The 24766-nt window shown below is 45.6% G+C and overlaps 1 protein-coding gene across 1 annotated transcript in view; it reads right to left on the bottom strand.

The window, feature by feature from the left end:
* Nucleotides 1-24766, bottom strand: part of CADPS (calcium dependent secretion activator) — a 238364-nt gene that overhangs the window by 105975 nt on the left and 107623 nt on the right. Inside the window, exons 7-9 of the mRNA XM_019473420.1 lie at nt 13975-14086; nt 8879-9018; nt 6808-6874 (exon numbers count right to left, since the gene is read on the bottom strand). Of these exons, the coding sequence (XP_019328965.1) occupies nt 6808-6874; nt 8879-9018; nt 13975-14086 (319 nt within the window). The remainder of the gene's footprint in view (nt 1-6807; nt 6875-8878; nt 9019-13974; nt 14087-24766) is intronic.

The following is a 24766-nucleotide window of genomic DNA, read 5'->3' as shown; positions in this document are numbered from 1 at the left end:
AAGCTACTAACTTCAAGAACTGGCATACCAGCCTGTCTGCCTTACTCTGCTGCCTAAAGCATTTACTGCTTGAGGTCAGAAAGAAGCTGATGCCCGGGCTACCAGTGCAATGTGGCTCCTTCCATTTATGAGTGGTGGTAAAGCAAAATCCGACAAAATGAGATTCCAGAAAGCTCGGTATGTCACGATTGTGCTTCGCTGCTGAACAACGCTGTAGGGTCAAGTGGAGATTGCAGCTTGCCTTTCATCAGTCCTCTAAAATATTGTGCTTTACAGAGCCTGCTTTCTGTAGAAGCTTAGAAGTGGCCAGACAAGTGAAACAGTTAATAGCAGAAATTAATCATACAGCCTGCTGAGTTCACGCCGAACCATAGCTGAGTATGAGAGCAAGCGAGCAGATGGGATGGGCAAGATGAATGGTTTGAGTAATTGGAAAAAACACAGATACAGAGAGGAAACTGATGGAAGACAGAGGAGAAATCTCTGCCCAGTGAGGGGCAAACTCTCAAAGCAGCTGGGATTTCATCCAGGGACTCGATGAGGGCCAGGAAAGGAGCATCTAAGGAAGCTGAACTGAGCAAAACTAAAAAAAAGGGAATAATCCAAGGCTGCCCTGGCTGGTTCATTACAAAAAAGGGAAAAAGCTTTGAGAAATAATTTGAGACAAAAGAACAGAAGGAAAAGAAAGTGGGAAAAAAGAGAAAAAGACAAAGAAATTCAGGAAAGGGGAAGCAGACAGCGGGAGACAAATGCCAAAGTTCAGTATTCCCAGGCTGCTAAATTAGATCTGACTTTCTTGGCACTCGACCATATTCTGTCACCAGCTATATAATCCGACTGATTAATAAATACAGTAGATATGTATTAACCAGTCCTGACTTCGTCCTTGTTTTTCCACCAGAGACTCCTGCTCTAGCGAGCACCGCTTTCCCCAGGATCCTGCTCAAACCTGTTAATTGTCGTCCCTCACACTCTGGGCTCAGTCATCTGCCTCCCCCTTTCTCACTGTTGACATAACACCGCCCCACTTGGGTTAAATTCTTAAATGGACCTTTCCTAGATTAACAGCATGCATTTTGTCCCAAGGGAGAGAAACTGTGCTAAGATACTGCCAGCTGTAATACAGCTTTCCACTTTGATGGGAGACTCTTGTCCTCTGGTTGCAGCTGTACGTTGCCTCCCAAGCCCTTTCCTGACACAAATGAGCAGAGGAAATGATCTAGCTTAAAGAAACAAATGTGAAAACAACAGTTTTCACTGTTTCACTGTAACTACGGGTCATTTACCTTGACTTGAGGACCACAGTCTAGGACCACTGGTGTAGTACACTGCAATTTTGCTGAATTATTTTCAAATTCTGTTGGTTATTCAGAGTTACCGAACACTTACTTAATTTCATTTTATCCCGAGTCAGCTGAGTTTTGCTAAAACAACAGTTTTCACATCTCAGCACGTCCATTCAGCCCTAAACAATTGCACATAGCAGTTGTCCTAACTTCTTCCTACAAGCAGGAGGTGTGCGTGTGCTCTCTTTGGGCAGGACTGCATGGTGGGAAGCCATCCCACGTGAGTGCAGACGGGACATGCAGGACCTACCATAGCCAGGTGTAACAAGCTGTGGCATCTACTTAACCAGCATTTCCCAAACATCTTGTATTTCTCATCAACACTCAAGGTTTCTCAAGAATCACCACCTATGTCCAGTTCTCAGCGAGGGTCTAACTGAAAACATGATTTAATATGATTATGGGGACCAGCTACGGGTCATTTACCTTGACTTGAGGACCACAGTCTAGGACCACTGGTGTAGTACACTGCAATTTTGCTGAATTATTTCAAATTCTGGTTGGTTATTCGGAGCTACTGAACACTTACTTAATTTCATTTTATCCCGAGTCAGCTGAGTTTTGCTAAAACAACAGTTTTCACATCTCAGCACGTCCATTCAGCCCTAAACAATTGCACATAGCAGTTGTCCTAACTTCTTCCTACAAGCAGGAGGTGTGCGTGTGCTCTCTTTGGGCAGGACTGCATGGTGGGAAGCCATCCCACGTGAGTGCAGACGGGACATGCAGGACCTACCATAGCCAGGTGTAACAAGCTGTGGCATCTACTTAACCAGCATTTCCCAAACATCTTGTATTTCTCATCAACACTCAAGGTTTCTCAAGAATCACCACCTATGTCCAGTTCTCAGCGAGGGTCTAACTGAAAACATGATTTAATATGATTATGGGGACCAGCTACGGGTCATTACCTTGACTTGAGGACCACAGTCTAGGACCACTGGTGTAGTACACTGCAATTTTGCTGAATTATTTTCAAATTCTGTTGGTTATTCGGAGCTACTGAACACTTACTTAATTTCATTTTATCCCGAGTCAGCTGAGTTTTGCTAAAAGCAGGAACTGTCACTGTTAGTCTAAATTATAATGAGTTCAGGGAGTCTGTCACTGGAACAATAGATCCAGGCGTAGACACTGCAACTGGTTTTAATCTGCAGAGAGTTGATCTGGTTCCAACAACATTCTGCAAACACCATCAGACACAATCAGCTGAAAACTGCTTCAAGCTACTCAGCAGACATGTCATCCAGGTACCATGGAGTGTTACTTCCCATATGCTGCCAGAGCACAGAAATGGGGTTATGACAAGAGAAGAACAGATTCAGTCTGAAATCTCAATGTAATTAATTCACTTGCCCTTAAGAATCATTACAAGAAATTTCCTACCGCAAAGCCAGCAAACCCACCAGAACCAACAATAGTGTTGTTGCCAGTACAGCACATTAGACCTTGCAAAGAATTAATACAAGCTCTGTCAGCTATCAAAAATCCCAGCTTTTGCACGATCGAGGGTCTAATTGGCAAACTGGCTGAAATTTGTATGCTGTGCTCAGGCAGCTGATACGGCAACTTAGGAAACACTTATAACATCTGCGATGGATGTACATTTTCTTTCCTAACCAGTCACGGGGAACTTTGCCCTAAATTGCTCCATTGCTTTCGCTTACCACTGCCACTGGCATTACTGCTGCCTTTACGAAGCATTTTCCTCACTTGTGATGCTGTGGACCATTTCCATCCAAGCTCAGGGCCATATTCTGCCATCACTTTCACGCTGCATATCTCAGGATTTAAAATTAGGCAAGTAACGAGTCTCTGCCATGTAATTTACATCTAATCAGTATTCTGCTCTTCTGCTGCTCATCTCAAAGGGTGTCTACGAGAAGGGTGGGCAGCGTGCAGAGAGGACTGCAATTCATTCGAAAGAGAAAACTATCCCCTCTTAACGCATGGGTGCATGCTGGAGGAGCATATGCACCAGCTCTGCCAGCCGCGCCATGCTGTAAACCTTCCCCGAGGGGTTGAACCAAGTCCACCCAGCAATGCCTGTGCTGGAGAGGTGAGGCCCAGTTCTAGAAATGGCACAAAGGAACTGCTCTCACCCACTACACCCAAATAAATCATCTCCTCTCCTGTACAACCCTCGCAGCTACACAGACACAGAAGGTGCGAGGGATTATTCCACCCAAATTACAAGGCAGTTATTGCTCCTTTCCCCTTCTCTCCAGGGCTTACAGAAGCCAACTAGCACTGGAAATGCTCCCTGCAGAGCTCCTTTTTCTACATACGCACGCAAAGCCTCCGTTCATACCGGCGAGGCATCACTGACACAAAAGAGACAAACTGCCATCAACACCTTCCTCCTTGGTGCCGCCCATGCAGTTTGGCACCTTTGTGCCTCGTTTAGATGGTTATGAAGAGTTTGAGTATTTATTACATTGAATTTCTTAACCACTGGTACCAGAAGGCAGAGCGATACCACCCAATAGCACTGAAGGAACTGAGCCTGTGTCCATCTGAAATAGGGAAAGAGGGGCAGGAGAGGGCACAGGACCAGGAGGAGGAGGTTACTCTGCAAGGGATGGGAGAGGAGACAGAGCTGCAATAGAAGGTGCTACAGGTAAGGGACAGAGACAAGGGATCAGAAAGGCAATGTTTAGTTATTCATCTGAATTTACAGCCTTGCCCTCTTGGCAGTGTCACGGACTGACCAGATCACTTGTATCCCAAACGGACTTTATGCTTTGGACTCCATCTCTCAGCTCTGGTGCAAGCAGGAGCCTGGTGCGGACAAACAAGCTCCTGAAACAAGGGCTGCTCCGTTCTTTACGTAATGGAGCCAGCGCACCTTCCTGCCGGGGTTATTCTCTGTCTGCGGTTTAGCAGAGTTCAGAGCATCCTGGACATCAACACCTTTGCCGCCAATCCCCGTTCGTATCAGCACCCATCCTTTGCATTGCATGAAAAGCAAATGACAAACATACGGACAGCAAAGTATTTTTATTCCATCTTTATTGCCTGCTGACATGTTCAATATGCTCAAACTACATCTGAGGGACTGCATAGAGAGTGTTTCTTGTTTATATTTGATGTACGGCAGAACACTTTACATTGCACCAAATGTTGAGCAAACGGTAACATAACAGAGAAGCTGCAGTGGCAGCTGGAATTTCTGAGGTGGGCTACAGAGACTCTCTGGGGGCAAAAGTCTGCTCATCTTATTCAAATGAATCACTTTTCTGGCCAAATTCTGCTCTTATATGCCAACTGACGAATACAGACCTAGTAACATGAGAAAACATGGAATAACTCTGAGAGCTTCAATTCCACAGCAAGCTGAAGAATATATAGCAACTGAAAACTAGAGAAGTGATTGCAACCATATAGAATGGCCAGAAGAAAGGCTCCTTGAGAGAGACATGGGAATCCATGTCCAAACCTGCAAACCCTTGCACAGAAGAGTGCAATCTAAAAATAGATTTATTTATGGGAGAAGCTATGTTAGGAAAGAAGATTCTCTGCTTTGGAGAATCCCTGTTCACAGGGAAAAAGGGACTGAGAACTTGGTCTAATAGGAATTAATCATCTCTCAGGGAAAAGCAATACTAGTTGCTCTACAGGTGATCACAGACTGCCACAGCACTTTTAACTTCATTTCAGAACATAATAAAGGAAACATACAGAGAAAAGCAATCCCTCAATCCCTGCCCAAGAACAGGGTCACTGCATAATGTTCCCAAGAGGCCTTTCCTTCATTATGGCCTCTGCCGCTTCTTACCCAGGAGACAGTTTGGGATTTACCTCCAGTGGTCTAGATCTGCAAGACGCTGGGTTCCCCTGCGAGCTGCCAAGCACCCTACCTCACCAGGGACCTGGCCAGCCCCTGCACGGAGGGTGCATTTGCAAACCAGATGCCTCTAGGAATGGATTACACAGATCCTAAACCCATCACTTACCTAAATCTAAACATACTGCTTGGGCAGATAGAAGCATCTCCTGTGGCTGCTCTACACTAACTCCCCCACTTCTGTGGCCATTTTGACCCCATTTGGAGTACAAAACAAGCACTTAAACTGTCACTGCTGATCATACTTGGTTACTGGACTAGGTATTCAACTGGTCTCTCCAAATAGGCTCCTACTTACATGGCTCACGCACATCATAAATCCCTTTTACCTCCCCAGGATGGATTTTCTTATCTGTCACATAGTTTGGCGCTACGGAGGCCGGCAGTGATGGACAAACGGGGAATGCAATTAAGCTTCCTACTGAGACAGTTGAACTTCGAGTAATAATTAACTCAAAACAAACTAACCAGTTAACATCCGGTGATTTAGGACCAGAGAAGCCAGCTGTGTAAGGTGGAAGATGGACTGCGTGGAATCCTCCCCTTATCAGCACAAGAAAGCCAGCACACGAGCATGCTCCATCCCAAACGCGGAGCCTGGTGCACCTGGTTTACACCATCTCAGTTCTTACACACGGGTGAAATCCCGGCCCCTCTGCGGCAGACCTGCCATCTGCTTCATCGGCAGTAGGATTTCACCCTCTGACTTGATCACTTTGGATCTGTGCTGGCACAAGATCTCAGCTGGATGTCATGTTATTCCATCAGAGCATCTCTGTGTTGCTTTCATCACAGGACCTTGCACAAAGCTTTTATTTCTCGTGCTTGGAGACAACATACCCTGGGGAACCCAGAGAGGAGGGAGGGAGAGATGGACCCAAGAGGGCTCTGTGGCTTTATCAGGTTGGTGTGAAGATGGAGCTGCTCAAACTGGGGCCTCACACTTCTGTGGCCAATGCAGTGGTTTCAGCTGCCCTTGGGAAGGTGAGGGAAGATCTAACACACCCAGTACTGACCAGATCCTTTTAGGTCACAGAGGACATCTTCTGCCTGTTTCCTTGAAATTCTTAACCCTGGTCAAATACACAGGTCTACTGAAACTGAGAGGGCAGAAAGTGAAAAAAAGAAAAAAGGCAAAAGGAACAAAGACATCACAAAATCATCGATGAGAGCCGCAGACAATGAGAGGCAGTAATGAACGTGAAGGCAAAATAAATATCAAGAACAAAATACTGACTCTGATGTAGCCAGCGATGAAACTTCTGTAGATTTCAATGGACTTCAAATTTTACCTGGAGGCTCAAAAGGGAGCATTTGCACCCAAGCACCTCCAGCCAAGACAGACTGAGCTTCCTCCTCATCTCATTAATTCCTCACTAAAATTGGTTCTCCATTTCACCAAGCATTTATTTGCATCAGGAAACTCATGGCTAGAGGTCTGCAACTGGGATATCCTTGAAAAGTTGTACACATTTAGAAAAAAATCCATCACTTAACAAACACCCTAGGCAGAAGCACAGCGCTGCATCAATTATACAACACCGAAAATGGTCAGAACAAAGACTTAAATATCTCATGTTGTGATTTAAGATCACTTCTAGTTAAATCTGTTACCTGGACCAGGACAAAGAATCGTTTCTTCCATCTCTTCCAAACATTTTTACCAATGGCCCATAAATATCTAGGAGAAAAGAACAGGTGAATTAGTACACAAGTGACTATATGTTGTTCTCTTGCTTTTCAGAATGTTTTCTTCACACCTAAAAACTGAAGTTAATACACAAGCAGGAATAATTACAAGACTTTTAAGCTCAGCAGCATTCATGAATGTGTTTATTTCTAGCCTGAACAAATAACCTGTAAAGAAAGTGACACATAAGTGTCACTCTAGCCCAGAGTCTTAATGTTACACAGTATTAATTCTCTCTTCCTCTTTGTCTTTCACAACTTGCTCAGAATTTAGAAGCCCTTTAATGCCTGTGAATCACTACAACATGGTAGGATTGGTGAAGAATACATTTGCAACAGAAGAATTGAGGGAGAGAAACCCCAAATGTTGCTTTAAGCCTTCACAAAACCATTTGGCTGAGGGGAGCTGTCAAACAGAGGGTTACTTACTACATCAAAACCAGTACCCGGGATCCCAGTATCCACTGGACTGACTAAACCAGGACACTTTGCTGAACAGCTTAAGGTGAATTCCTAGAAATCGCTTGGCTATAGATATTCAAGCAAACCGAATTAATTTCTAAGGAGGAGTGTATTTACTGTTTTCTACAAAGGAAGAATTAACTTTTAAAATTAACATCAAAATTAGCATTTAATCTCTGCAAAAACAGTAGCAGCACCAGACTAATAATAAATACAAGGACATTATTCAGCATTATTACATTTTATGTATCATTATAATTACTTTAGCTCTGGTTCAATACATAGAAAAACAATTCCTTTTTGGTTATGCTAGTGGTTCCTTATGCCAGAAGAGATCCAACATACTCTTGGTGGACGTTTAAGCCACAAAAGTCCAAGTCATGCTGATGTGGGCGTCGAGTCCCTGGCTAGTTCAAGAACAGGGAAATAATTGTCCTTTTTGCTATTGCCGCTAACATCAACAGAAAGACAATCGCAGTTCTGATAGCAAGCTAGTATTATAAACCACATAATTTCAAGCAGCATCTTGTAAATCGAATGTTAGTTGAAAGCCTGAGAAAATCCAGGACTGCTGAGCCCTGTTGTTATCAGCTGCGGTCAAGGAAACAAGTATGACAGGTGAACTGTCCTATCTTGGGTTTGGTGCCTGTGATCGTGGTGGAAAAATTAAACTTCATATGTGGCTATTGGCTCTGATCTCATTAGCAGAGAAGACAGGAGGAGGAGGAGAAGGAATTAAAAAAAAGATGAGTGATCCAAACCATCTAATAATGGATTGAATCTAACAAAACACTATGAAAATAAAAATGAAACGAAGTCATTTTTATAGCACCAAAAACATACTGGAGAAAGAGTTCATCAACACACTGACTTTCCTGGATAGTTTCTATTTTTTTTAATCACGTCCTCAGCTCTGAAGAGCAAACAGAGGAAAGCCTTGCCAATGGCGCTAGCTAGATCTTCCCAAGGACGATCTAACTTGTCATTGCACGGCACGAAGGTGGAAACCAGGGGTGGCAGCCAGGGATCCCCCTGGCCCCAGATCCTCTGACACTCACGTCTGGAGGGGAGAGGTTTCCCTTTTAACCTTCCAGATCATTAGTCCTACTCCAGGCAACTTCTATTTAATTGTACTGTGTATCTCTGTATAAATAATGACAATCACACTGGAGTTTATTTCAAGCGGGAGGTGCATGTGCTTTTGTGCAGAATAACTTAGGAAATTATACTATTCTCAGTAAGAGAGTCAGGCAGTTCACCTATTATTTCCTTACAGGAAAAAAAATAACCTAGCGATTTCCTGAGGAATACTGTTTAAAATTTAAACTGTTTGGCTGATAGGCATTAAAAAGAGTATGCTAAGAATACGGAAAGTGCATTATAAACGACTGAACTAATGCCATTTTTATATTTATCTTTCTTTTGACCTCCTGTGAAATTGAGAAAAAGAGTTTCTCTTCCAGAATCTTAAAAAAGAGAAATTTTCTAAGGCACATTCAAAACAAATTGAGTTCAGATTGAGACAAGCATTTACCCAGAGTGCTTCATGTTTTGAGGCTTATCCATTCGCACGGCAAGCTTGATCTTCAGGTCTTGATCCGGGCAGTTTTTGGAAACAGTCATTTTGTGCCACTCTGATTGCTTTGGGCTATTGGGAGTCGGGTGGAGGACAACCTGTAAGCGTCAAAATCAACAATGTTAAAGGGAAAAATTATTCACAAAATGGGTTTTAATGGGGAACAAAAGCACATCATATGAGCTACTTTTCTCCTGAAAGTTAGTCTGGAAATTTCTATTCACATCAGTGAGGATGGCTTTTTATTGCTTTTTTAAAGTACAGCTTATTATTTTGGGATTAGTTTATATATTCTTTGGCTCCTCTATCTACTGTGCCATTGTTAATGGGGTTGTGCAGAACATTACTGCATTATCAGTTCCCATTGTTTAAGAAAAGACCGCGGTAAACGAGCTTGCAACTGTCCAAGTAAATCAGTCTAGTTGTGGTGGTGGACTGCTGAGATTAGCAAACCAGCAACAAGTTTTTGCTGAGGTTGCCCACTGCAATCCCGCACTTTCAGCCTCATACAACTCAGTCAACCTCCAGCCTTCCTGTCATTTCCCATGTGAGGTGAGCTGTTTCGAGGGCTCAGAAAGCTCTACCTAAAGTGGTTCATCTATTGCTACTATCAGGTTGTGGGAAGCTGGTTTGATTTTTTGCTTACTGTTAAGACTGGATGCAGGAGGCAACGTTTTAGATAGGCTGGTGTCTCTGACTGCACTACGACAGCAGATAAAATCTGCATCCCATGTCATGACACCAGTGGCTGCAGGACTCTCTGCTTCCATTTCATGCAGCGAGGAAATGATAGGATGGTCTCCAGCTGCTGTAAATCATTGCAACACCAAAGACTGCAGTGGAGCTGCGCAGATGAACACCAATGGAAGTGCTTGGCTCATGAAAGAAACTGAAAGGCTCCAAGAGGTGAGTAAACTTTTCTGATCATAGCTGTGCTTTTCCCACTCACCCATTACCCATACAAAGCAGAGCAGCTCCCTCAGACAGTGAGCCACAGAGTATTCTCCCAGAACTACACCACATCCACCATTTTCTCCTGGTGTTTCCATGTGTGTCCTCTGAGGTGACTTAACCCTCTCCCTCCTACGCCCATTCCTCTTCTGATGTTTTCACTCTCAGAGGTGACTTTTTGACTGGCACAAATTCATTCAAGTCTCCACTGTCCTGAATTGAGATGAATCTCCTTTAAATCCGTTAACCTTTACGCAAGCAAATTATTTTACAAATGGCAGTGTTCACCCTCATTATTTGCTGTGCTGCCATCACTTCTTTGCTCACGTTTAGTCCATGCTCCTGCCAAACCCTAGCCCAGACTATAATCTTGTATCCCTCTGCTCTTCAGAGGAGAGGAATGAATGTTACTGCTGAGTCAACAACTTAGGGGCTATTTTCCACCAAAAAATCCCTGACGCTATTCATCCCTCTGATGAATAATTTTAAAAATGATTTTATTGCCTCCTCCAAAGACTGGGGTTAACATCAGTAGATTCTCGACTTCACTCTTATTCATCAACATTATTTATCACTTCTTTTATTGAATTAGACTAGTGCTTTCTCTGGTAGGAATCTGAAGCTGTTATTAGTTACATAGATAACTGAGCAACACCAGTCTCTACTGCATCACTCTTGGAAAAAAACACATTTAAGCAAATCCTGAAGATGAAAAGTGAGTCCTCCACACGGTGTTGTTAGAAACACGGATGGATCCAAACTCTAAGCAGCCTCCAAGGACCCACTGCAAGGCAGGTTGTGCAAGCACACAGACTTGCACTAAACCGCACCTCTCAGCGAGGCAGCAGCCACTCAGGGTGTTTGGGATGCTCTCTACTTTGATTTCTAACTCTTTTTCATCAAAAGGTGAATAAACTTTGCTCAGTGTTGTTGTAATTCATGGCTCTTCCCCTCCTGGCTCTCAGTAGATGAAGTCTTGGCATGGCTGAAATCCGTGGGAGCCTTGCCACCACCTTCAATAGGGCCAGGATGTATTCCCATGCCTTCAGCTGCCCATCCAGCAGTTTAGGGCTTGGGAGCATTTTCCAGCTCTCCCTTTGATAAAAGTGGTGAAATGAGGAGTGCCGGCCGGTTGCCAATTTAACACTCGCAATAGAAAGTGAGCATTGTACATGCCTGGGAGAGCACAAAGCCGATTCTCAAAGGGCGGCTGAGCATGGGTGTTTTTGTGTATAAAACCTGCTTCCCTGTCCATGCAGACAGGTTCGTGCCCACTCCAACAGCTAAACCAGGGGCTTAACACGCTCCTGGTTTCATTATTTCATTAAAAAAGAAATCCTGATGCAGCCTGAGCAGACACGCGTCATCTCTCGGCCGCTTCGGGCACACCAAGCATCCCTTTGAAGTTCAGCTGACTGAAAGCGCTGGTGGCCATGGGCCAGGGGAAATCACCACCCGGCTCCGCGTGCTAGCCGCTGCTGGCCCACATCCTTCAGACCGCAGAAGCTCAGAGCTGAGGGATGGCTTCCCGCTGGACCGGGAATTAAAGCGCATTGGCAGGGCTGGCTCATCAGCATTTCAGGGCAAGAGGGGTTGCTTTGGGGCCTGACGTCTTTCTCAGAACAACATGCACAGCTAATTGCTTCCCAAGACCAGCAAAGTCAGCCCCACTCATGGCTGCCAGTGGAAACAAGACTTACAAAGCAAGCGGGTCTACACCGAGTGTAACCACTCAGGGAAAAAAGCCCTGAATGGCATCGCGGCCAGCCGGGTGAAAAGCTCTGCTCAGCATGCTGCAGCGGATAAAGGCAGGAGTGCCGGGCTGTTTGAAGAATGAGATTTTGAAAATAATCCTGAAAATATTATGATGCTGTGCAGCAAAGCAGCTGTAGGTCTTCAGCTGGAGTACTGCAGCCTGGTGGGGTCACCCCCTTTGTGAAAAAAGGAGCAGGACAGGGAGAAAGGAAGGATCAAGGTGTGGATGAGGGAAGTCCAAAGGAGCCGTGACTCTTTGAAGAGAAGATTGAGAGGAGAAAAGAAGGGGTAGCTTTGCTTTTCTCTCTCTCAAGTGCAAGAACAAAGGATGTTACCTGAACATGAAAACCCAAATAGCTAAAGTGAACAAAAATTATATGAGACAAAATAACATGCAGCACTCTCCACCATAAAGATATAAATTAGATCAACAGCTCACTAGGACCTGGAAAAACATTTGGCACTTGTATGAATAGGACGAATACAAAACCATGTTAATTAGGAAAAACTTTGTTTTACAGACACAGACTCTCCTGTGTCAAGGCACAAGCAGCCATGGAGTTAGCAAGAAACATCCCAACAGGTTAGTCCATAACTTTAAATACCGTACTTGGGCTTGCCACAGGATCAGTGGCTTTCTTGGCTATGGCTTTCTTGGCCATGGCAATGTAGACAAGGCGAGAGCAAGGTGTGCTGCAGAGCCGGGCAGACAGAGCCCAGGCTGCTCCTGGAGAATGCTCAGGCCACGCTGAGCCGTGACATGGGAGGCGCCAAGCCCATGTGTAAGGTGCAGCCTCTCTTCCCGTGAACTGGTTTTCATGGGGTCTTCACCATGCAGATCTCACACCCTTGAAGAGCTGAGGAAGGGATGGCAGGGAGTTTGCTGCCTGGGGCCAACATAAATTATACAGCTGCAAAAAATCACGGAGACTAACTGAACTGTCCCAAAGCCACAGAAAAGTGCCGTCCACAGATATTCTGGAGCTGTGGGCTGCAGCGATGCACCAGTCCCAGGGCACTGGTTTAGGGACCACAGGTGAGAGGCAGAGATGGGATGGGAAGGTTGGCTCTGTGGCCAGTACCCCGGGAATCTGAGCTCTTTGCTATTAACACCATTGACGGGGGAAATGAACCTCCACATTTCGCTCCCCAGTCCAGCCCCACTGAAGCCACCAGTTCAGCCACAACCCCCAGGGGAGCCAGGATTTCAAGCCCTTTGCAGTGAGTACCGCAGTCAGTGCTTTCAAATGCTCAAACCGTGCACTGGCTGCTCAGCAGATATGAGAGCAGCTTAATACTCTCTTGCCAAACTTAAATCCCCTCTTTTTGCTTCAGCATAATCCCCTTTTCTGCCTCAGGAATGTCCATTTCCGTAAGCAACTTCTAAGGCTTTCCGGACTGCCAATATCACACACAAGATCCTCTGCCTTTGCTGAGTGCAGGCACAGCCAGCTGAAATGCTGCCATTAAAAACTCACAACAAAGACAGCATGCGAGATGCACTCCTTTCCAGCAGTGGAGAGCTTGCTTTTTTCCCTCTCTCCTGAAGCTTGGCAAAAAAGCAGAGCATGTTGTGCTCCAAAGATATTTCCGTACAGGAGAGATTTCTCTAGAAAAGCAAGGCCAGAAGGAAACGTTAAACTCAAAATCTCCTTACCCTCCCAAGCTCTTTGTCCTCCAGAGCCAGCACTCCCGTGCTCTCCGTGAACAGCTTCACCTTCACTGCAGGAAGCGCGTGTGTTGTTGTGAAGTCTCCTTGGGTGCCCCAGCTGCGAAAACAGGGACAGAGATGTTCAGCTCCACCGGCAGGTCAGCAGCGCAACACCTTGGGCATGCAATGGTTAAACAAAAATGTCCTGTCTGGCACAAGCCAAAGTGGGTGGGCTGAGTGATAAGGACATTAATTATCTTCTTAGGGAAATGTGGGACAGATGTTTGGAAAACCCATGATGGTTCTTTGGGGAAAAAAAGAGTATTTGGGAGCGCATGAAACCTGCCAAACTTAAATCCCCTCTTTTTGCTTCAGCATAATCCCCTTTTCTGCCTCAGGAATGTCCATTTCCGTAAGCAACTTCTAAGGCTTTCCGGACTGCCAATATCACACACAAGATCCTCTGCCTTTGCTGAGTGCAGGCACAGCCAGCTGAAATGCTGCCATTAAAAACTCACAACAAAGACAGCATGCGAGATGCACTCCTTTCCAGCAGTGGAGAGCTTGCTTTTTTCCCTCTCTCCTGAAGCTTGGCAAAAAAGCAGAGCATGTTGTGCTCCAAAGATATTTCCGTACAGGAGAGATTTCTCTAGAAAAGCAAGGCCAGAAGGAAACGTTAAACTCAAAATCTCCTTACCCTCCCAAGCTCTTTGTCCTCCAGAGCCAGCACTCCCGTGCTCTCCGTGAACAGCTTCACCTTCACTGCAGGAAGTGCGTGTGTTGTTGTGAAGTCTCCTTGGGTGCCCCAGCTGCAAAAACAGGGACAGAGATGTTCAGCTCCACCGGCAGGGCAGCAGGACAACACCTTGGGCATGCAATGGTTAAACAAAAATGTCCTGTCTGGCACAAGCCAAAGTGGGTGGGCTGAGTGATAAGGACATTAATTATCTTCTTAGGGAAATGTGGGACAGATGTTTGGAAAACCCATGATGGTTCTTTGGGGAAAAAAAGAGTATTTGGGAGCAGCATGAAACCAAATTTAAGAGAACTTTTTTACTTAGAAAGAACAATATGTCTCCTGCAGTGACAACCTGTATAGTCACAACAGAAGTTGAGGATCAAGGACATCTACACCTAGGACATCTGTAATTGCTCATGCCTCTGCTCTTCTCTTGGCTAATTAACCTCTCCTTTCCAGGTTGATAGTGAGGTTTGCTTTCTCTGAAGAAACCCCAATTTAACCTGGGTCCTCTTCTGAGTCCCAGCCTAGCCCTCCAGCCCAGCCCAGGTTTAAGTTCAAACCATTACATCTGGAGTAATCCTAGTTTGCTAGGACTGCAGAGCAGGACACCAGCTCCTTGGGGATGGGATGGCAGTGGCCAGGAAGTGGCCACCTCTCCAACTACGCAATGAACCGAGACCACCGTCTACTATTTGTACTCCATGAGTCGTCCCCTGGCTGGTCCTGTGGCTTGGAAAGCAGCGCTATGGAGGCTGAAAGACCCACCGTACGTGAAAACCCTTTCTAGACATGTATGTTTCTAGCGGACATTTCCAAGCTCCTGCAACCACAAGCTGCCCAAGCGTGCAGAGAACGTGAACTCATTCCACATGGGACCCTGCAGGCACAGGGTCCCAGCCAGTGTCTGCTGACACCTATGGCCTTGTCATTTTGAGTCTTACAAGGGGAGCCCACCCTGCAGCTGACCTTCCCCACGTGAGTGTGAGAACCGCAGCAGCCCTGCAGCCCGCCGGAGGAAGGTCTGGTGATGGGCCTGAGCATGTGATGGGCCTGAGCATGTCACGCTAGAGGTTTCCTCTCTGGCCCCGGATACTTGGGGAAGCTTTGAGGACAGAGCCCCAGTTTGGCCACAGTCCATTGCACTTTGTTTCATGGACTTTCCTCCTGGGCTCTGTTCCTGTCCTAGCAAGCCATGTGCTGCAGCTGGAGCTGCTGCCTGGTGACACCCGCGAGGGCTCACCTGAGCTGCGCTGGCGAGCATCCTCGTGGGGTTCTCTTAAAGATATCCGGACCTTACACAGCAGTCAGCTTTGATTTAGAGAGATCGCAGGGAAAAGAAATTTGTGAAACACCAAGTCTGTTCAACATCCTAAGGGCCACGGCTTTTCAAATAGGGTCATGAAGAGCCTCCACAAGTGGTGCCGCTCACACCAGCATGTCAAATTTCTCACCTGTGCTGTGGTTTTTGAGATACAGGAAAATGCTCCCCTCTGGCAAACAAGCACAGACTGAAGAGGGTCACAGAACAGAAATTAAGTGGAACTTGATCTAATGCCTATTTGTAAACTTTAACCAATTTTGAAAGTAGCAGAGAAGAGAAGAAAATACCTTCTACACTAAGGGGTAAAAAGTCATGATGCTTTTATGTTTGAGACTTCACAGCTGTGTTTCAAGCTTTGTTTCTACAGCTGAGAAAGTTAGAAACTTATTAAAATAAAGCTGGACAGAAACTTCCAGACAGAGCTAAGCAAAACACTCCTAAAACTGCACTTGCCCTTGTTAGCAGAGAACAGCTCAGCCACAGATGAAGGGCAGAGGGAGGATTGGGGAAGAGTGCGCCACTGCAAGGAGGATGCTCCTGAACATCCGATCATGCAGAGGCCCAGTGTGAAACTAGCAGATAAAAACTGCTCTTTTTCCTTCTTTTGTTGTCTTTCTTTGTCTTTTTTATAATTCATTATGAGCTAGATTTCTATGTTGTTCCCAGAGACCCTGAAAATTCATCACACTTCAAAACTCATGCAAAGTGTACAAGCGAGCTTGAAGAATAATCACAGACAAGGTGCTTTTTGTACAAGAGCGTGCCATGAGCAACGCCTCCGAGTGATGCGATGGAACACACACTGCAACCTAAAATAATGCAAGTTAGATGAGAGATTATACCATATCTCACTAAGCACTTCTATTCACCCTCACGCTATTAATGACACTTTCTTAGTTCACACTGTCCTCAAAATAGGTCCTCTGCTGAAGAAAGGCAGTTCCCTTGAAATGACTGGGAAAAGGCTCAGATGGCATGTGGTCCAGCGACTAGATGTTCTTCAAACATAAATACCAAACAGCAGGTTTTGCATTTGGAAAGTTATCAGGAAAACTAATTTACTCCTTCCTGTGCCCAAGAAGTATGGTTCTACGTTTTGCTCTGCTCTGAGCAAATCTCATTCAACTGAGCCTAGCACATGAGCGTGTTCAGCGCAGAGCTGATTAATGAACTCAGTTTCTTCGTCAGCTTTGCCCTGAAGTCTTCTCTCCTGGTGCACCATTCCACATGTTTCATCTTTTATGACGATGCATCAAACTGCCACCAGTGCTAGGGAGCAGAGGTTTGGCATAAATTATCTGCAGTGCTACAGGTCCAGACAGATCCTCAATATTATATCTTTTTCATGTGTGAGCCATCAGCTACCTAATAAACGTTTTAAGCATAAGAACCAAGAAACAACCTTATTTTCTAATTGCAGCTTCAGGTCACAGGTTATGTTTTCTCTCTTAAAAAACCTACATTGACACCAGCAGGGAAAGTAGGAAGATAATCTTGCTTTGGGTAAGAGGCAAAAGTAAGAAAATTTCCAACCTTACACTGTGTATTTTGACAGCATCTGCTTTATAGAACTCATATCTCTGTTTACTATTAAAAAGCTCTTATTTGCTGAAGCATTCCCAGACCATATGTTATCAACAAATGTTACTAACCAAATACAAACAGTAATTTTCATTAGGTTTCCTTCATGAGAACAACATTAACCACAAAGGGAATAAATGTTTCAAATGACAGTAAACATACATAGCAAACCCTTGACAACACTGTGGTGCTTCCATATTCATACCCCCAAAAGCCCTGAAAAGATCCGTGCCAACAAATAGAGACCCTCAGAAGTTGGGTTTTGTGCAGGTTGAAGCCTGCGGTGATGTCATTAGTTGCTATAGTGATGCTCAGCATAAGGCCATAATTAATGACACTGAAACATCATTTGTATTCAATCTAAGTACGCAGTTTATCTGTGCTGTGTATTAAATTATTGTTCAGAAAATTAGCTCTGGACAGTAGTTAGGTATTAGGATCTTCTGAGGGACTAACAATGTAATGGTTTCATTTCCATAATTAATAATTAAGCAGGTTATCACTGCAGGAGTTTATTTGTTGGGAAGGTGCCTTGGGACCTGTTCTGGACAAATCTTCTCATGAAGTAGCCACGCTATCCTGTCCCCATATCACAGAGCTCATGCTTACACTTCAGAGCAATAATACATCTGCAAACGAGGACAAATAACGTCATTCTGGCCAAAAGGATATACATACACACCAGAGAAAAGAAGGATACAAGCAGAAAAATCCTGACAGTACTTTCTCAGTTAGGACCATATTAACTGTCTGAATCCCTCCTGAAACCCTCAGTCTGGCATTTCTTATTGCCCAGTGTATCCCAAAGCCTGGAGCTGGCCAAGAAATGCTGCCATGCATAAGGACTTTGTTAGAATTATCGCCCTATTTATCACATCTGTGCTTTTCCAGTGACATCCATAGGATCTACTTGCATCTCCAGGGTTTCTAGTTAGGCATCAAATTTAGAATGAGTAGCTAAACTCTTCTGGCTGCAAAAAGCCAGAGGATGAGATATGCCCCAGGTGCTAACTTGACAAATGCTGGCCCTTATTTTACCTTTTACAAGCAAAATAAGTAGATCATCACTGTAGACTTTGTGTCTCCAGATTCACCTAGAGGTGCCATCACAGTTACTAACCAAACAGCCTGAAGCGTTGAGATTTTTTTCTGAATGAAACATAAAATGACACATATCCAGAGGGTGTGAGTAGACAACAAGGGAGGAAGGTCACCCTTGTCCCCCACTACCTCCATGGGCTTGTCTAACGTGGAACACTTGAAGGATGGGCCTACCTGTCTGATTTCAGGAGCATTCGGGAGCTCTCACAGGCACTGTCCTGACTGGCACACGGAGGGAAAGTGATGCCATTGCCGATGCAGGTGCCAGGCTGCTCAGACCAAGCTGCTGTCAGCTGTTTCAAGCAACACGTTGGAGATCTTCCGGCAAACCTTCACGTTGATGCTACTCAGTCCTTCCCACTTAGGGACAAAACAAGTAAGACCACCTAGTCTCCTCATATTGCCAGCTGTTTTTCTCCACAATATCCCACTTATGTGGCCTAATCTACAATTTTCTCAGCTGTCCTTGACTGACATTGACTTAATCATTTCTATTCACCTCTTGTGTGTAAGTTCCTCTACGTGAAACTGTAGTACCCATGACGTTCCCAAAAGTGAACATAGACGTTAGTACCCAGGAGAATGCATTAAATCCTTTCATTCATGTACTGTGGTCTCCAGCAAGTCTGCTGAGCCCCTGCCTAATTTGAAACAGTAACCCTCCTTCCATCATTGCTCTTGTAACTTGATCTGGCCAGAACATCGATGCCTGTGATTTCTATAAATAATGAACAAGCGCAACTGAATTATATTGCTGGGCCATGAATCAGCCCTGCTAACCAGCTTGGCCTGTCAGTAGGCTAACGTGGGAGCAGCTGGAGAGTGATGTGCTTTCGACGGGGTTGACATTTAAACATGATCTATGACCAGTTTTCATGGGCTTCAAAAGTGCCAGAGGACACCTTTTCTCCCTCTCCAGACATATTTATTGAAACGCCAGTTTGCTTGCCAGCTTGCATGGAATAAACATGAAAGAAGCAGAAAATAAAAGTAAAAATGTGTATTAAAGGAGAGCTACGCTCTTCCCTCGCTGGGTTCACTCCAGGTGTGCATTATGCTCAATGTACACAGCAGCACCCTGGGACACGGCACCTCTCTGCAGGAGATGCTGCCCTTCTGCCTTGTTCCCACAAGTTTACCGCTTAAGTAAAAAAGTCTTGCAGAATAATATTCCTGCATGTTGGGCAGATTTGCGCTAGTTTATTAAACTACTGCTCAGTATGGTTTTTCAAATGTAAGCAAATCAGCAGCAATGCCTGTCCCCTCCCAGGCCAGGAGCACGTCCTTGGGAATGCAGAACACGGCGTGCAGCTGCCTCCAACCCCGCAGGTGCACAGCCACCTAAATCAGCACCCAGTGCCTTCCTGCAGCTGGTTGCGTACGGAGGCAGGGCAGTCCATCTGAAAGGCCTTTAATACATGTGACCATACCTGGGACAAAATTTGCAAGGCCAGCTTAACCTCCCTTGCTGTCCTCTGCTGCCAGAATGGGATCCGGTGAGAATGCAATGACCAGTGGCCATTGCTGCTGCAGGCAGGAAAGGGTTGTGCTTCATGCACTTCTCTTCATCCAACATCCCTCACCTCTTCTCTGCTGGCACCCACACCAGTGTGTCTATGTCCCTCCTGGTGTATTCGTAGTTCGGTCTCCAAAGCAAGCCAGTTGGTGGAGGGAAGCCCATCAAAAGGGCGGCACAGACAGCACCCTGATAGACACTATCAAAAAACTAGACAGTTTTTTTGAGGAAACACGTGCCAGCAAAGTCACCTTTTGCTGGGTCACTGCTTCACCTTGTCTCGGTGTGATGCTTTTAACCAGCCTTGGTTTCTTGGCTTACTGTGGTGCCCAGCCGTGGTGCCTGCTGGAGCCAGATCCTGCGCTGGGGAGGGAGAGCTCCGATCCCACTTCACCGCTGGGAGACTGAACTGCTATGTACAGTCTTGATTTAGCTCTTCCAGAAATCCTACCTAAAAAATGATGGTTTTCTTTCTTCAGCCACTCCTCCCCTCCCAGAAGAGACCTTTCCAGGGAGCAGCCTTAAATCTTGGGCCATAAATCAGGTATGCCCAAAACTCAAGCACTGGGAAAAACAAAATTAGAGAAGAAGCACACCAGACACCCAGCTAACCTACCTTCATGCAGCTGATGGAGTCGGCTACACCTGCTTCTCTAATGTGACGTTAAGGTGTGTTTTGTTTTTACATATTTCTTGAGATACCAGCAAGGAGGAAAACAAACAGTTTTTAAACATGTTTAACAGTTAACTGTATGTGAAGCATGCAGGGAAGCTTTTTGTTATATTCTCTAATACTTTACATATACCACCCATTCAAAAACATGAAATAGAGGTCGATGACCAAGATTATGGCTATTGGTGATCTTTCTGAACTTGCCTTGCCCGTACTCTGAGGCTGCAGTTCATTATAATGGAGTGCACACAGACTTACTCAGCTCAACAGCAAAACCTGACGCAGGGACGGCATTAATTCCACCGGGATGAAAATGCTCGTTTCGTTTTCAGAAATGAGTATTTGTTTCTGATGCACTAAGCCCTTCACAAGCAGGCATTGGGAGAGCAGACAGCTCGCTCCTCTTCAGGAGCAGTGTTGGTGAGGCACCGAACTCCGAGGCAGGGGATGCGGCAGCACAGACGTGTCCATGACACGTGGTGGAGGCAGGTGCTCACACCTGCACCAGCTGGGTCACAAAGCAGTAATAAAAAGAAGTAGGGCATCCCAAAGCCTTCAGGAAAATGTGTACTTTTTGCACCTCTCGTGGGTAATGGCAATGGATAATAGGTTTTTGCTTTGTGTCTTTGGGATTTGAAAAAACCCAAAGGCAACAGAAGAATTCAGGCTTTTGTTTAGGCTCTCCAAGAAAACCCACAGGCTGGGTCACACAGCTGGAGACCCGCAGCAGTTGTGCAGCTCCACGCGCAACCCAGTTTCAGTGGGGGACTGCCCATAAACTACAGCCAGTTTGGGAATGCTGGGTTGGGGACGGTTACGAACTGGTTTGCAACTTATTGCAGTAGGACTACAAACCTCGATTGAGGTCAGCTGAATTCTTCTAAGAAACATAACCCAGTGGGCGATACACCTTCTCAAGAGATAGCATTATTGAAAGATAAAAAATTATGTAGTCAGGAACAAAATAGGGTGTAACAACACCAAACAAAGAAGAAAGCGTGTGCTGCCTGCTCTGGAGCATTCAGCAAGTGCATCACGCTGTGAATGAAGTACGGGAGATGTCGGTTCCTCCACCAGCAGCAGCCATCCACCAGCAAAATAGCAAGTCATTTAATCCACTTGGTGGTTTTTGTGGGACTGAGTTTGGATTTTACATGCCGCAGAGGGCCTCAAATGGAACCAGGGCTCCAAGAAAAGGATTTGATCTTTAGATAGCAGGAGAGGCTGCCAAGACATGAGACAGGTCACAACTGTGGAAAACCCCAAATTTAGGGGACTGTACTACCATGTACACATGGCCCTGTCACCTGCCTTGGGGTCCTACTATTGTGATAAGGAGAGATCTAATTAATAGTCAGGGGAGTTAGGCCTTAATTTGCCTCATCCCAATTTAGAGGCAGCAAGCAGATGAAATGAAGCCTGCCCTAAAAGCGCCCCTGTCTTTCCACTGCTAAAGAGGGGTGCTGGAGGTGACTGCTGCACGTGCACAAAAAAGATCTGAAATGAAAATCTCAAAGGATATACACAGATGCAGAGAACCTTCTATGTTTCTGCTCATGTGAAAATGTCCTAGGCTAGGAAATACAATTCAGGTGCTAAGAAAGGTACCTTTCCACTCTGCCTGTAGAAACGGATTGAGAACGGTTTGCATCCGTAACACAGCTTGATTCCCAAGAGCTGCTGAGCCTCCTCTGGGATTCCTCCCACGGTAAGAGTTCGATGTGTTTACTCACCTTCAGAACAGGATAACCAAAGTCATCAGACACAGATTGACAACGCGGCTTATTTTTGTTCACATTTGTTTCCTCTCCTCCCTTTCTGCTGACAGAACAGCCTTTCAGTCCCATCCCCTCGGAAGAAGCTGAGTTGAAGTGGGAGTGACAGCACAAACAGATTTGATTCCTTCTAGACTTTGCTGCACAGACTTTATAACAACGGTAAAACCTGCTTCCACCAATGCAGCTATTGTGCAGGTGACTGACAAGTCAGCATCCCCGCACACACGGAGGTGCTGGCCGGCAGCGGTGGCTGTACCTGCCTTCCCCTGGAGCTACGTAACGCTGGGTGAGGCCATGTCTTGGCACGGAGCACTGACAACTGCTCTGATGGGATAACCCAAGAGCTCTCTGAGTGAATCCGTCATTTCCCGTGACGTTCTAATTCCTGCCGAGCATATAACACTCCCTCTGCTAAAAAAAAGCACCATTAGTAATTCTTTTGCTTACAAAAAAGGTGTTCATTTACCCCAAAACACCACTGCAGAAAGCACTATGGTGTTATCCAAAAGGTGAGCAGAGACAGCATGTCCCTAATGACTGGACGACTCCTAGTAGCAGCTAAGGATGTCTTCCAACCTCCAGCATTTCATGGATTGTCCATTCCTTGGTCCCACGGCTCTGAGACACGATCTAAGTGTCACGCACGCAGACACCATCTTGCTTAACATCATGCAGCCAGCAGTACCAGACAGCTGATAAAAGGCACCATCTCTCCCTCCAGGAGCTGCAACTCCCACATCCTCAAACTGGCTACGGCAACACTACGACTGCCGGCTGAGAGAGAAATATGTCTAGGAGAGCATCACATCTGCGTCTGAGTGTGCAAGGTGCAAAAGGAATAGGGTAAAGCTGACAGAGACTGCAGCAAAGCAAAGCCTGTGAAGGTCTGCTCTTGATCTGCTTGTGGCTCACAAGCAGTCCCCGCAGACCCCGTTCCCATGCCAGCACCGTGTCACTCGGCTGCCAGGGCACTGCAGCCAAGAGGAGCTGCTGAGGCCGACAGCACAGCTTTAGGAACCCAAAAAAGGATGATCTTTGCTATACAGAAAATGCAGAGCTTGATTTCAGCATGAAGTGTTTCCTAAGCATAGCTGATACACAGGGGAAGTGTTATGGGGAAGTTGTAAGAAGGGAGATAGATTTAATCACATAATATCTATCCACGGCCACGAGATGGCATTCCTGCCCCAGAGATGTCCCTCTGCCACGCCTGTACCCAGCCCAGCCTCACCTCCTGTGCCCAGGACCACACACTCCTCCCAGCCTGCTTCACCCCAGGCTGTGCTTTACTGCAGAAATCCTGCGGCTGGTTTGGATGAGAATTTATGGCAATGCTACTCACCACAATCTTCGGTGTATTAACAGGGAAAATAAGTAGCGTGATTACTTAGCATGATTTAAACGACGACTGCTTTTCAAATACCCTGTGCTCTCGCTTAATACTATGGTATTACAATTAGAGGAGAAAAGCTCAGGCGGAGGAAATGGAAATGTAAGCCCAGCAACCTTTTACCGGGAGGTCTGAACTGAAAGAATAATTGCTTTTACACTACTGTGTGTGCTGTATCAGTATATCGGCTTTGAATACAGCATGAGTTGGAGTTTCATTCATGAAATGGGTCTGTGTGCATTTACTATCTGTGGTTGTTACCGCTTCTTGTATAAGGTGACTGCAATGCCACGCACATGCTAATCAAAATTTCCTTTGGCCAAAGATGCTCCACTGAACCAGCCACAGAGCTGCTCATTTCACAGAACAATTATTTAATTCAGACATGGTTAATCACTTCTATCAAATCTTATCACCCTGGAAGAAAACACAACTGCAAAGGACTGCAGCTAGTTAAGGCCTGGTTATGATTTAGTCTTACCAAGGCCATGCACTGCCAGCTTTACAGAAACTCGGTGTCCCACAAGCACAGATCATGGAAAAGGAGACAGAAATCCTCTGGCTGAAAATACAGGTTATTGGTTTTGTGCCAACATAGTCTAGACCCTCCTTTATAAAATTCAGTAGAAGTGAGCAGTGAAATATTTCCTAAATGTAAACAGAGCAGAAAATGGCACAAGGTACCCTTCCAAAATCAGCTAAAGAGAGGAACAAGAGGTGTGAGACCGTCTCTTGTTGTTGTGCCACCACTCACATTTTTGCTGTCCTATATTCATAGAATCATAGAATAGAATCATAGAATCATTAAGGTTAGAAGAGACCTCTAAGATCATCGAGTCCAACCGTCGACCCAACACCACCATGCCCACTAAACCATGTCCCTAAGTGCCTCATCTACATGTCTTTTAAATACTTCCAGGGATGGGGACTCAACCACTTCCCTGGGCAGCCTCTTCCAATGTTTAACCACTCTTTCAGTAAAGAAATTATTCTAAGCCAGGACCCAGGACAGGAAGCCCAGATCCAGCCAGACACTTGGGATGGGGTTTGTCTTGCCTAACTTCTGATGGCTAGAAGCAAAGTCATCCTGGCATCTCCTGGGTCAGTGGGGATGAGTGGGCACTTCCAGCAGATGATGCCCACGTAGCCATCTTGGTCATGAGTATTTTCTCTGCTGTGAAATAGAAGCATTGCCCTAGTTTCATGGATAGGAAGCCCCAAGTAAGGACTGAGCCAGCCACTGGCCCAGGGACACACAGCCACTGAGAAGAGCTAGAGCAAATGTGCTAACATCACATCCTTGTTTCCATGGGAGATCTGTCCCTAGACATGCATTTTGCGTCTCCGGCCTGACAATGATCACTGGGCTCAGCAACCCCTGACTTGC

This window comes from Aptenodytes forsteri, unplaced genomic scaffold (genome assembly GCF_000699145.1).
Source record: "Aptenodytes forsteri isolate BGI_AS27 unplaced genomic scaffold, ASM69914v1 Scaffold53, whole genome shotgun sequence".
Taxonomy (NCBI): domain Eukaryota; kingdom Metazoa; phylum Chordata; class Aves; order Sphenisciformes; family Spheniscidae; genus Aptenodytes; species Aptenodytes forsteri.
The sequence above is the reverse complement of the archived record's forward strand: the minus strand, read 5'-3'. Positions and strand labels throughout refer to the sequence as shown.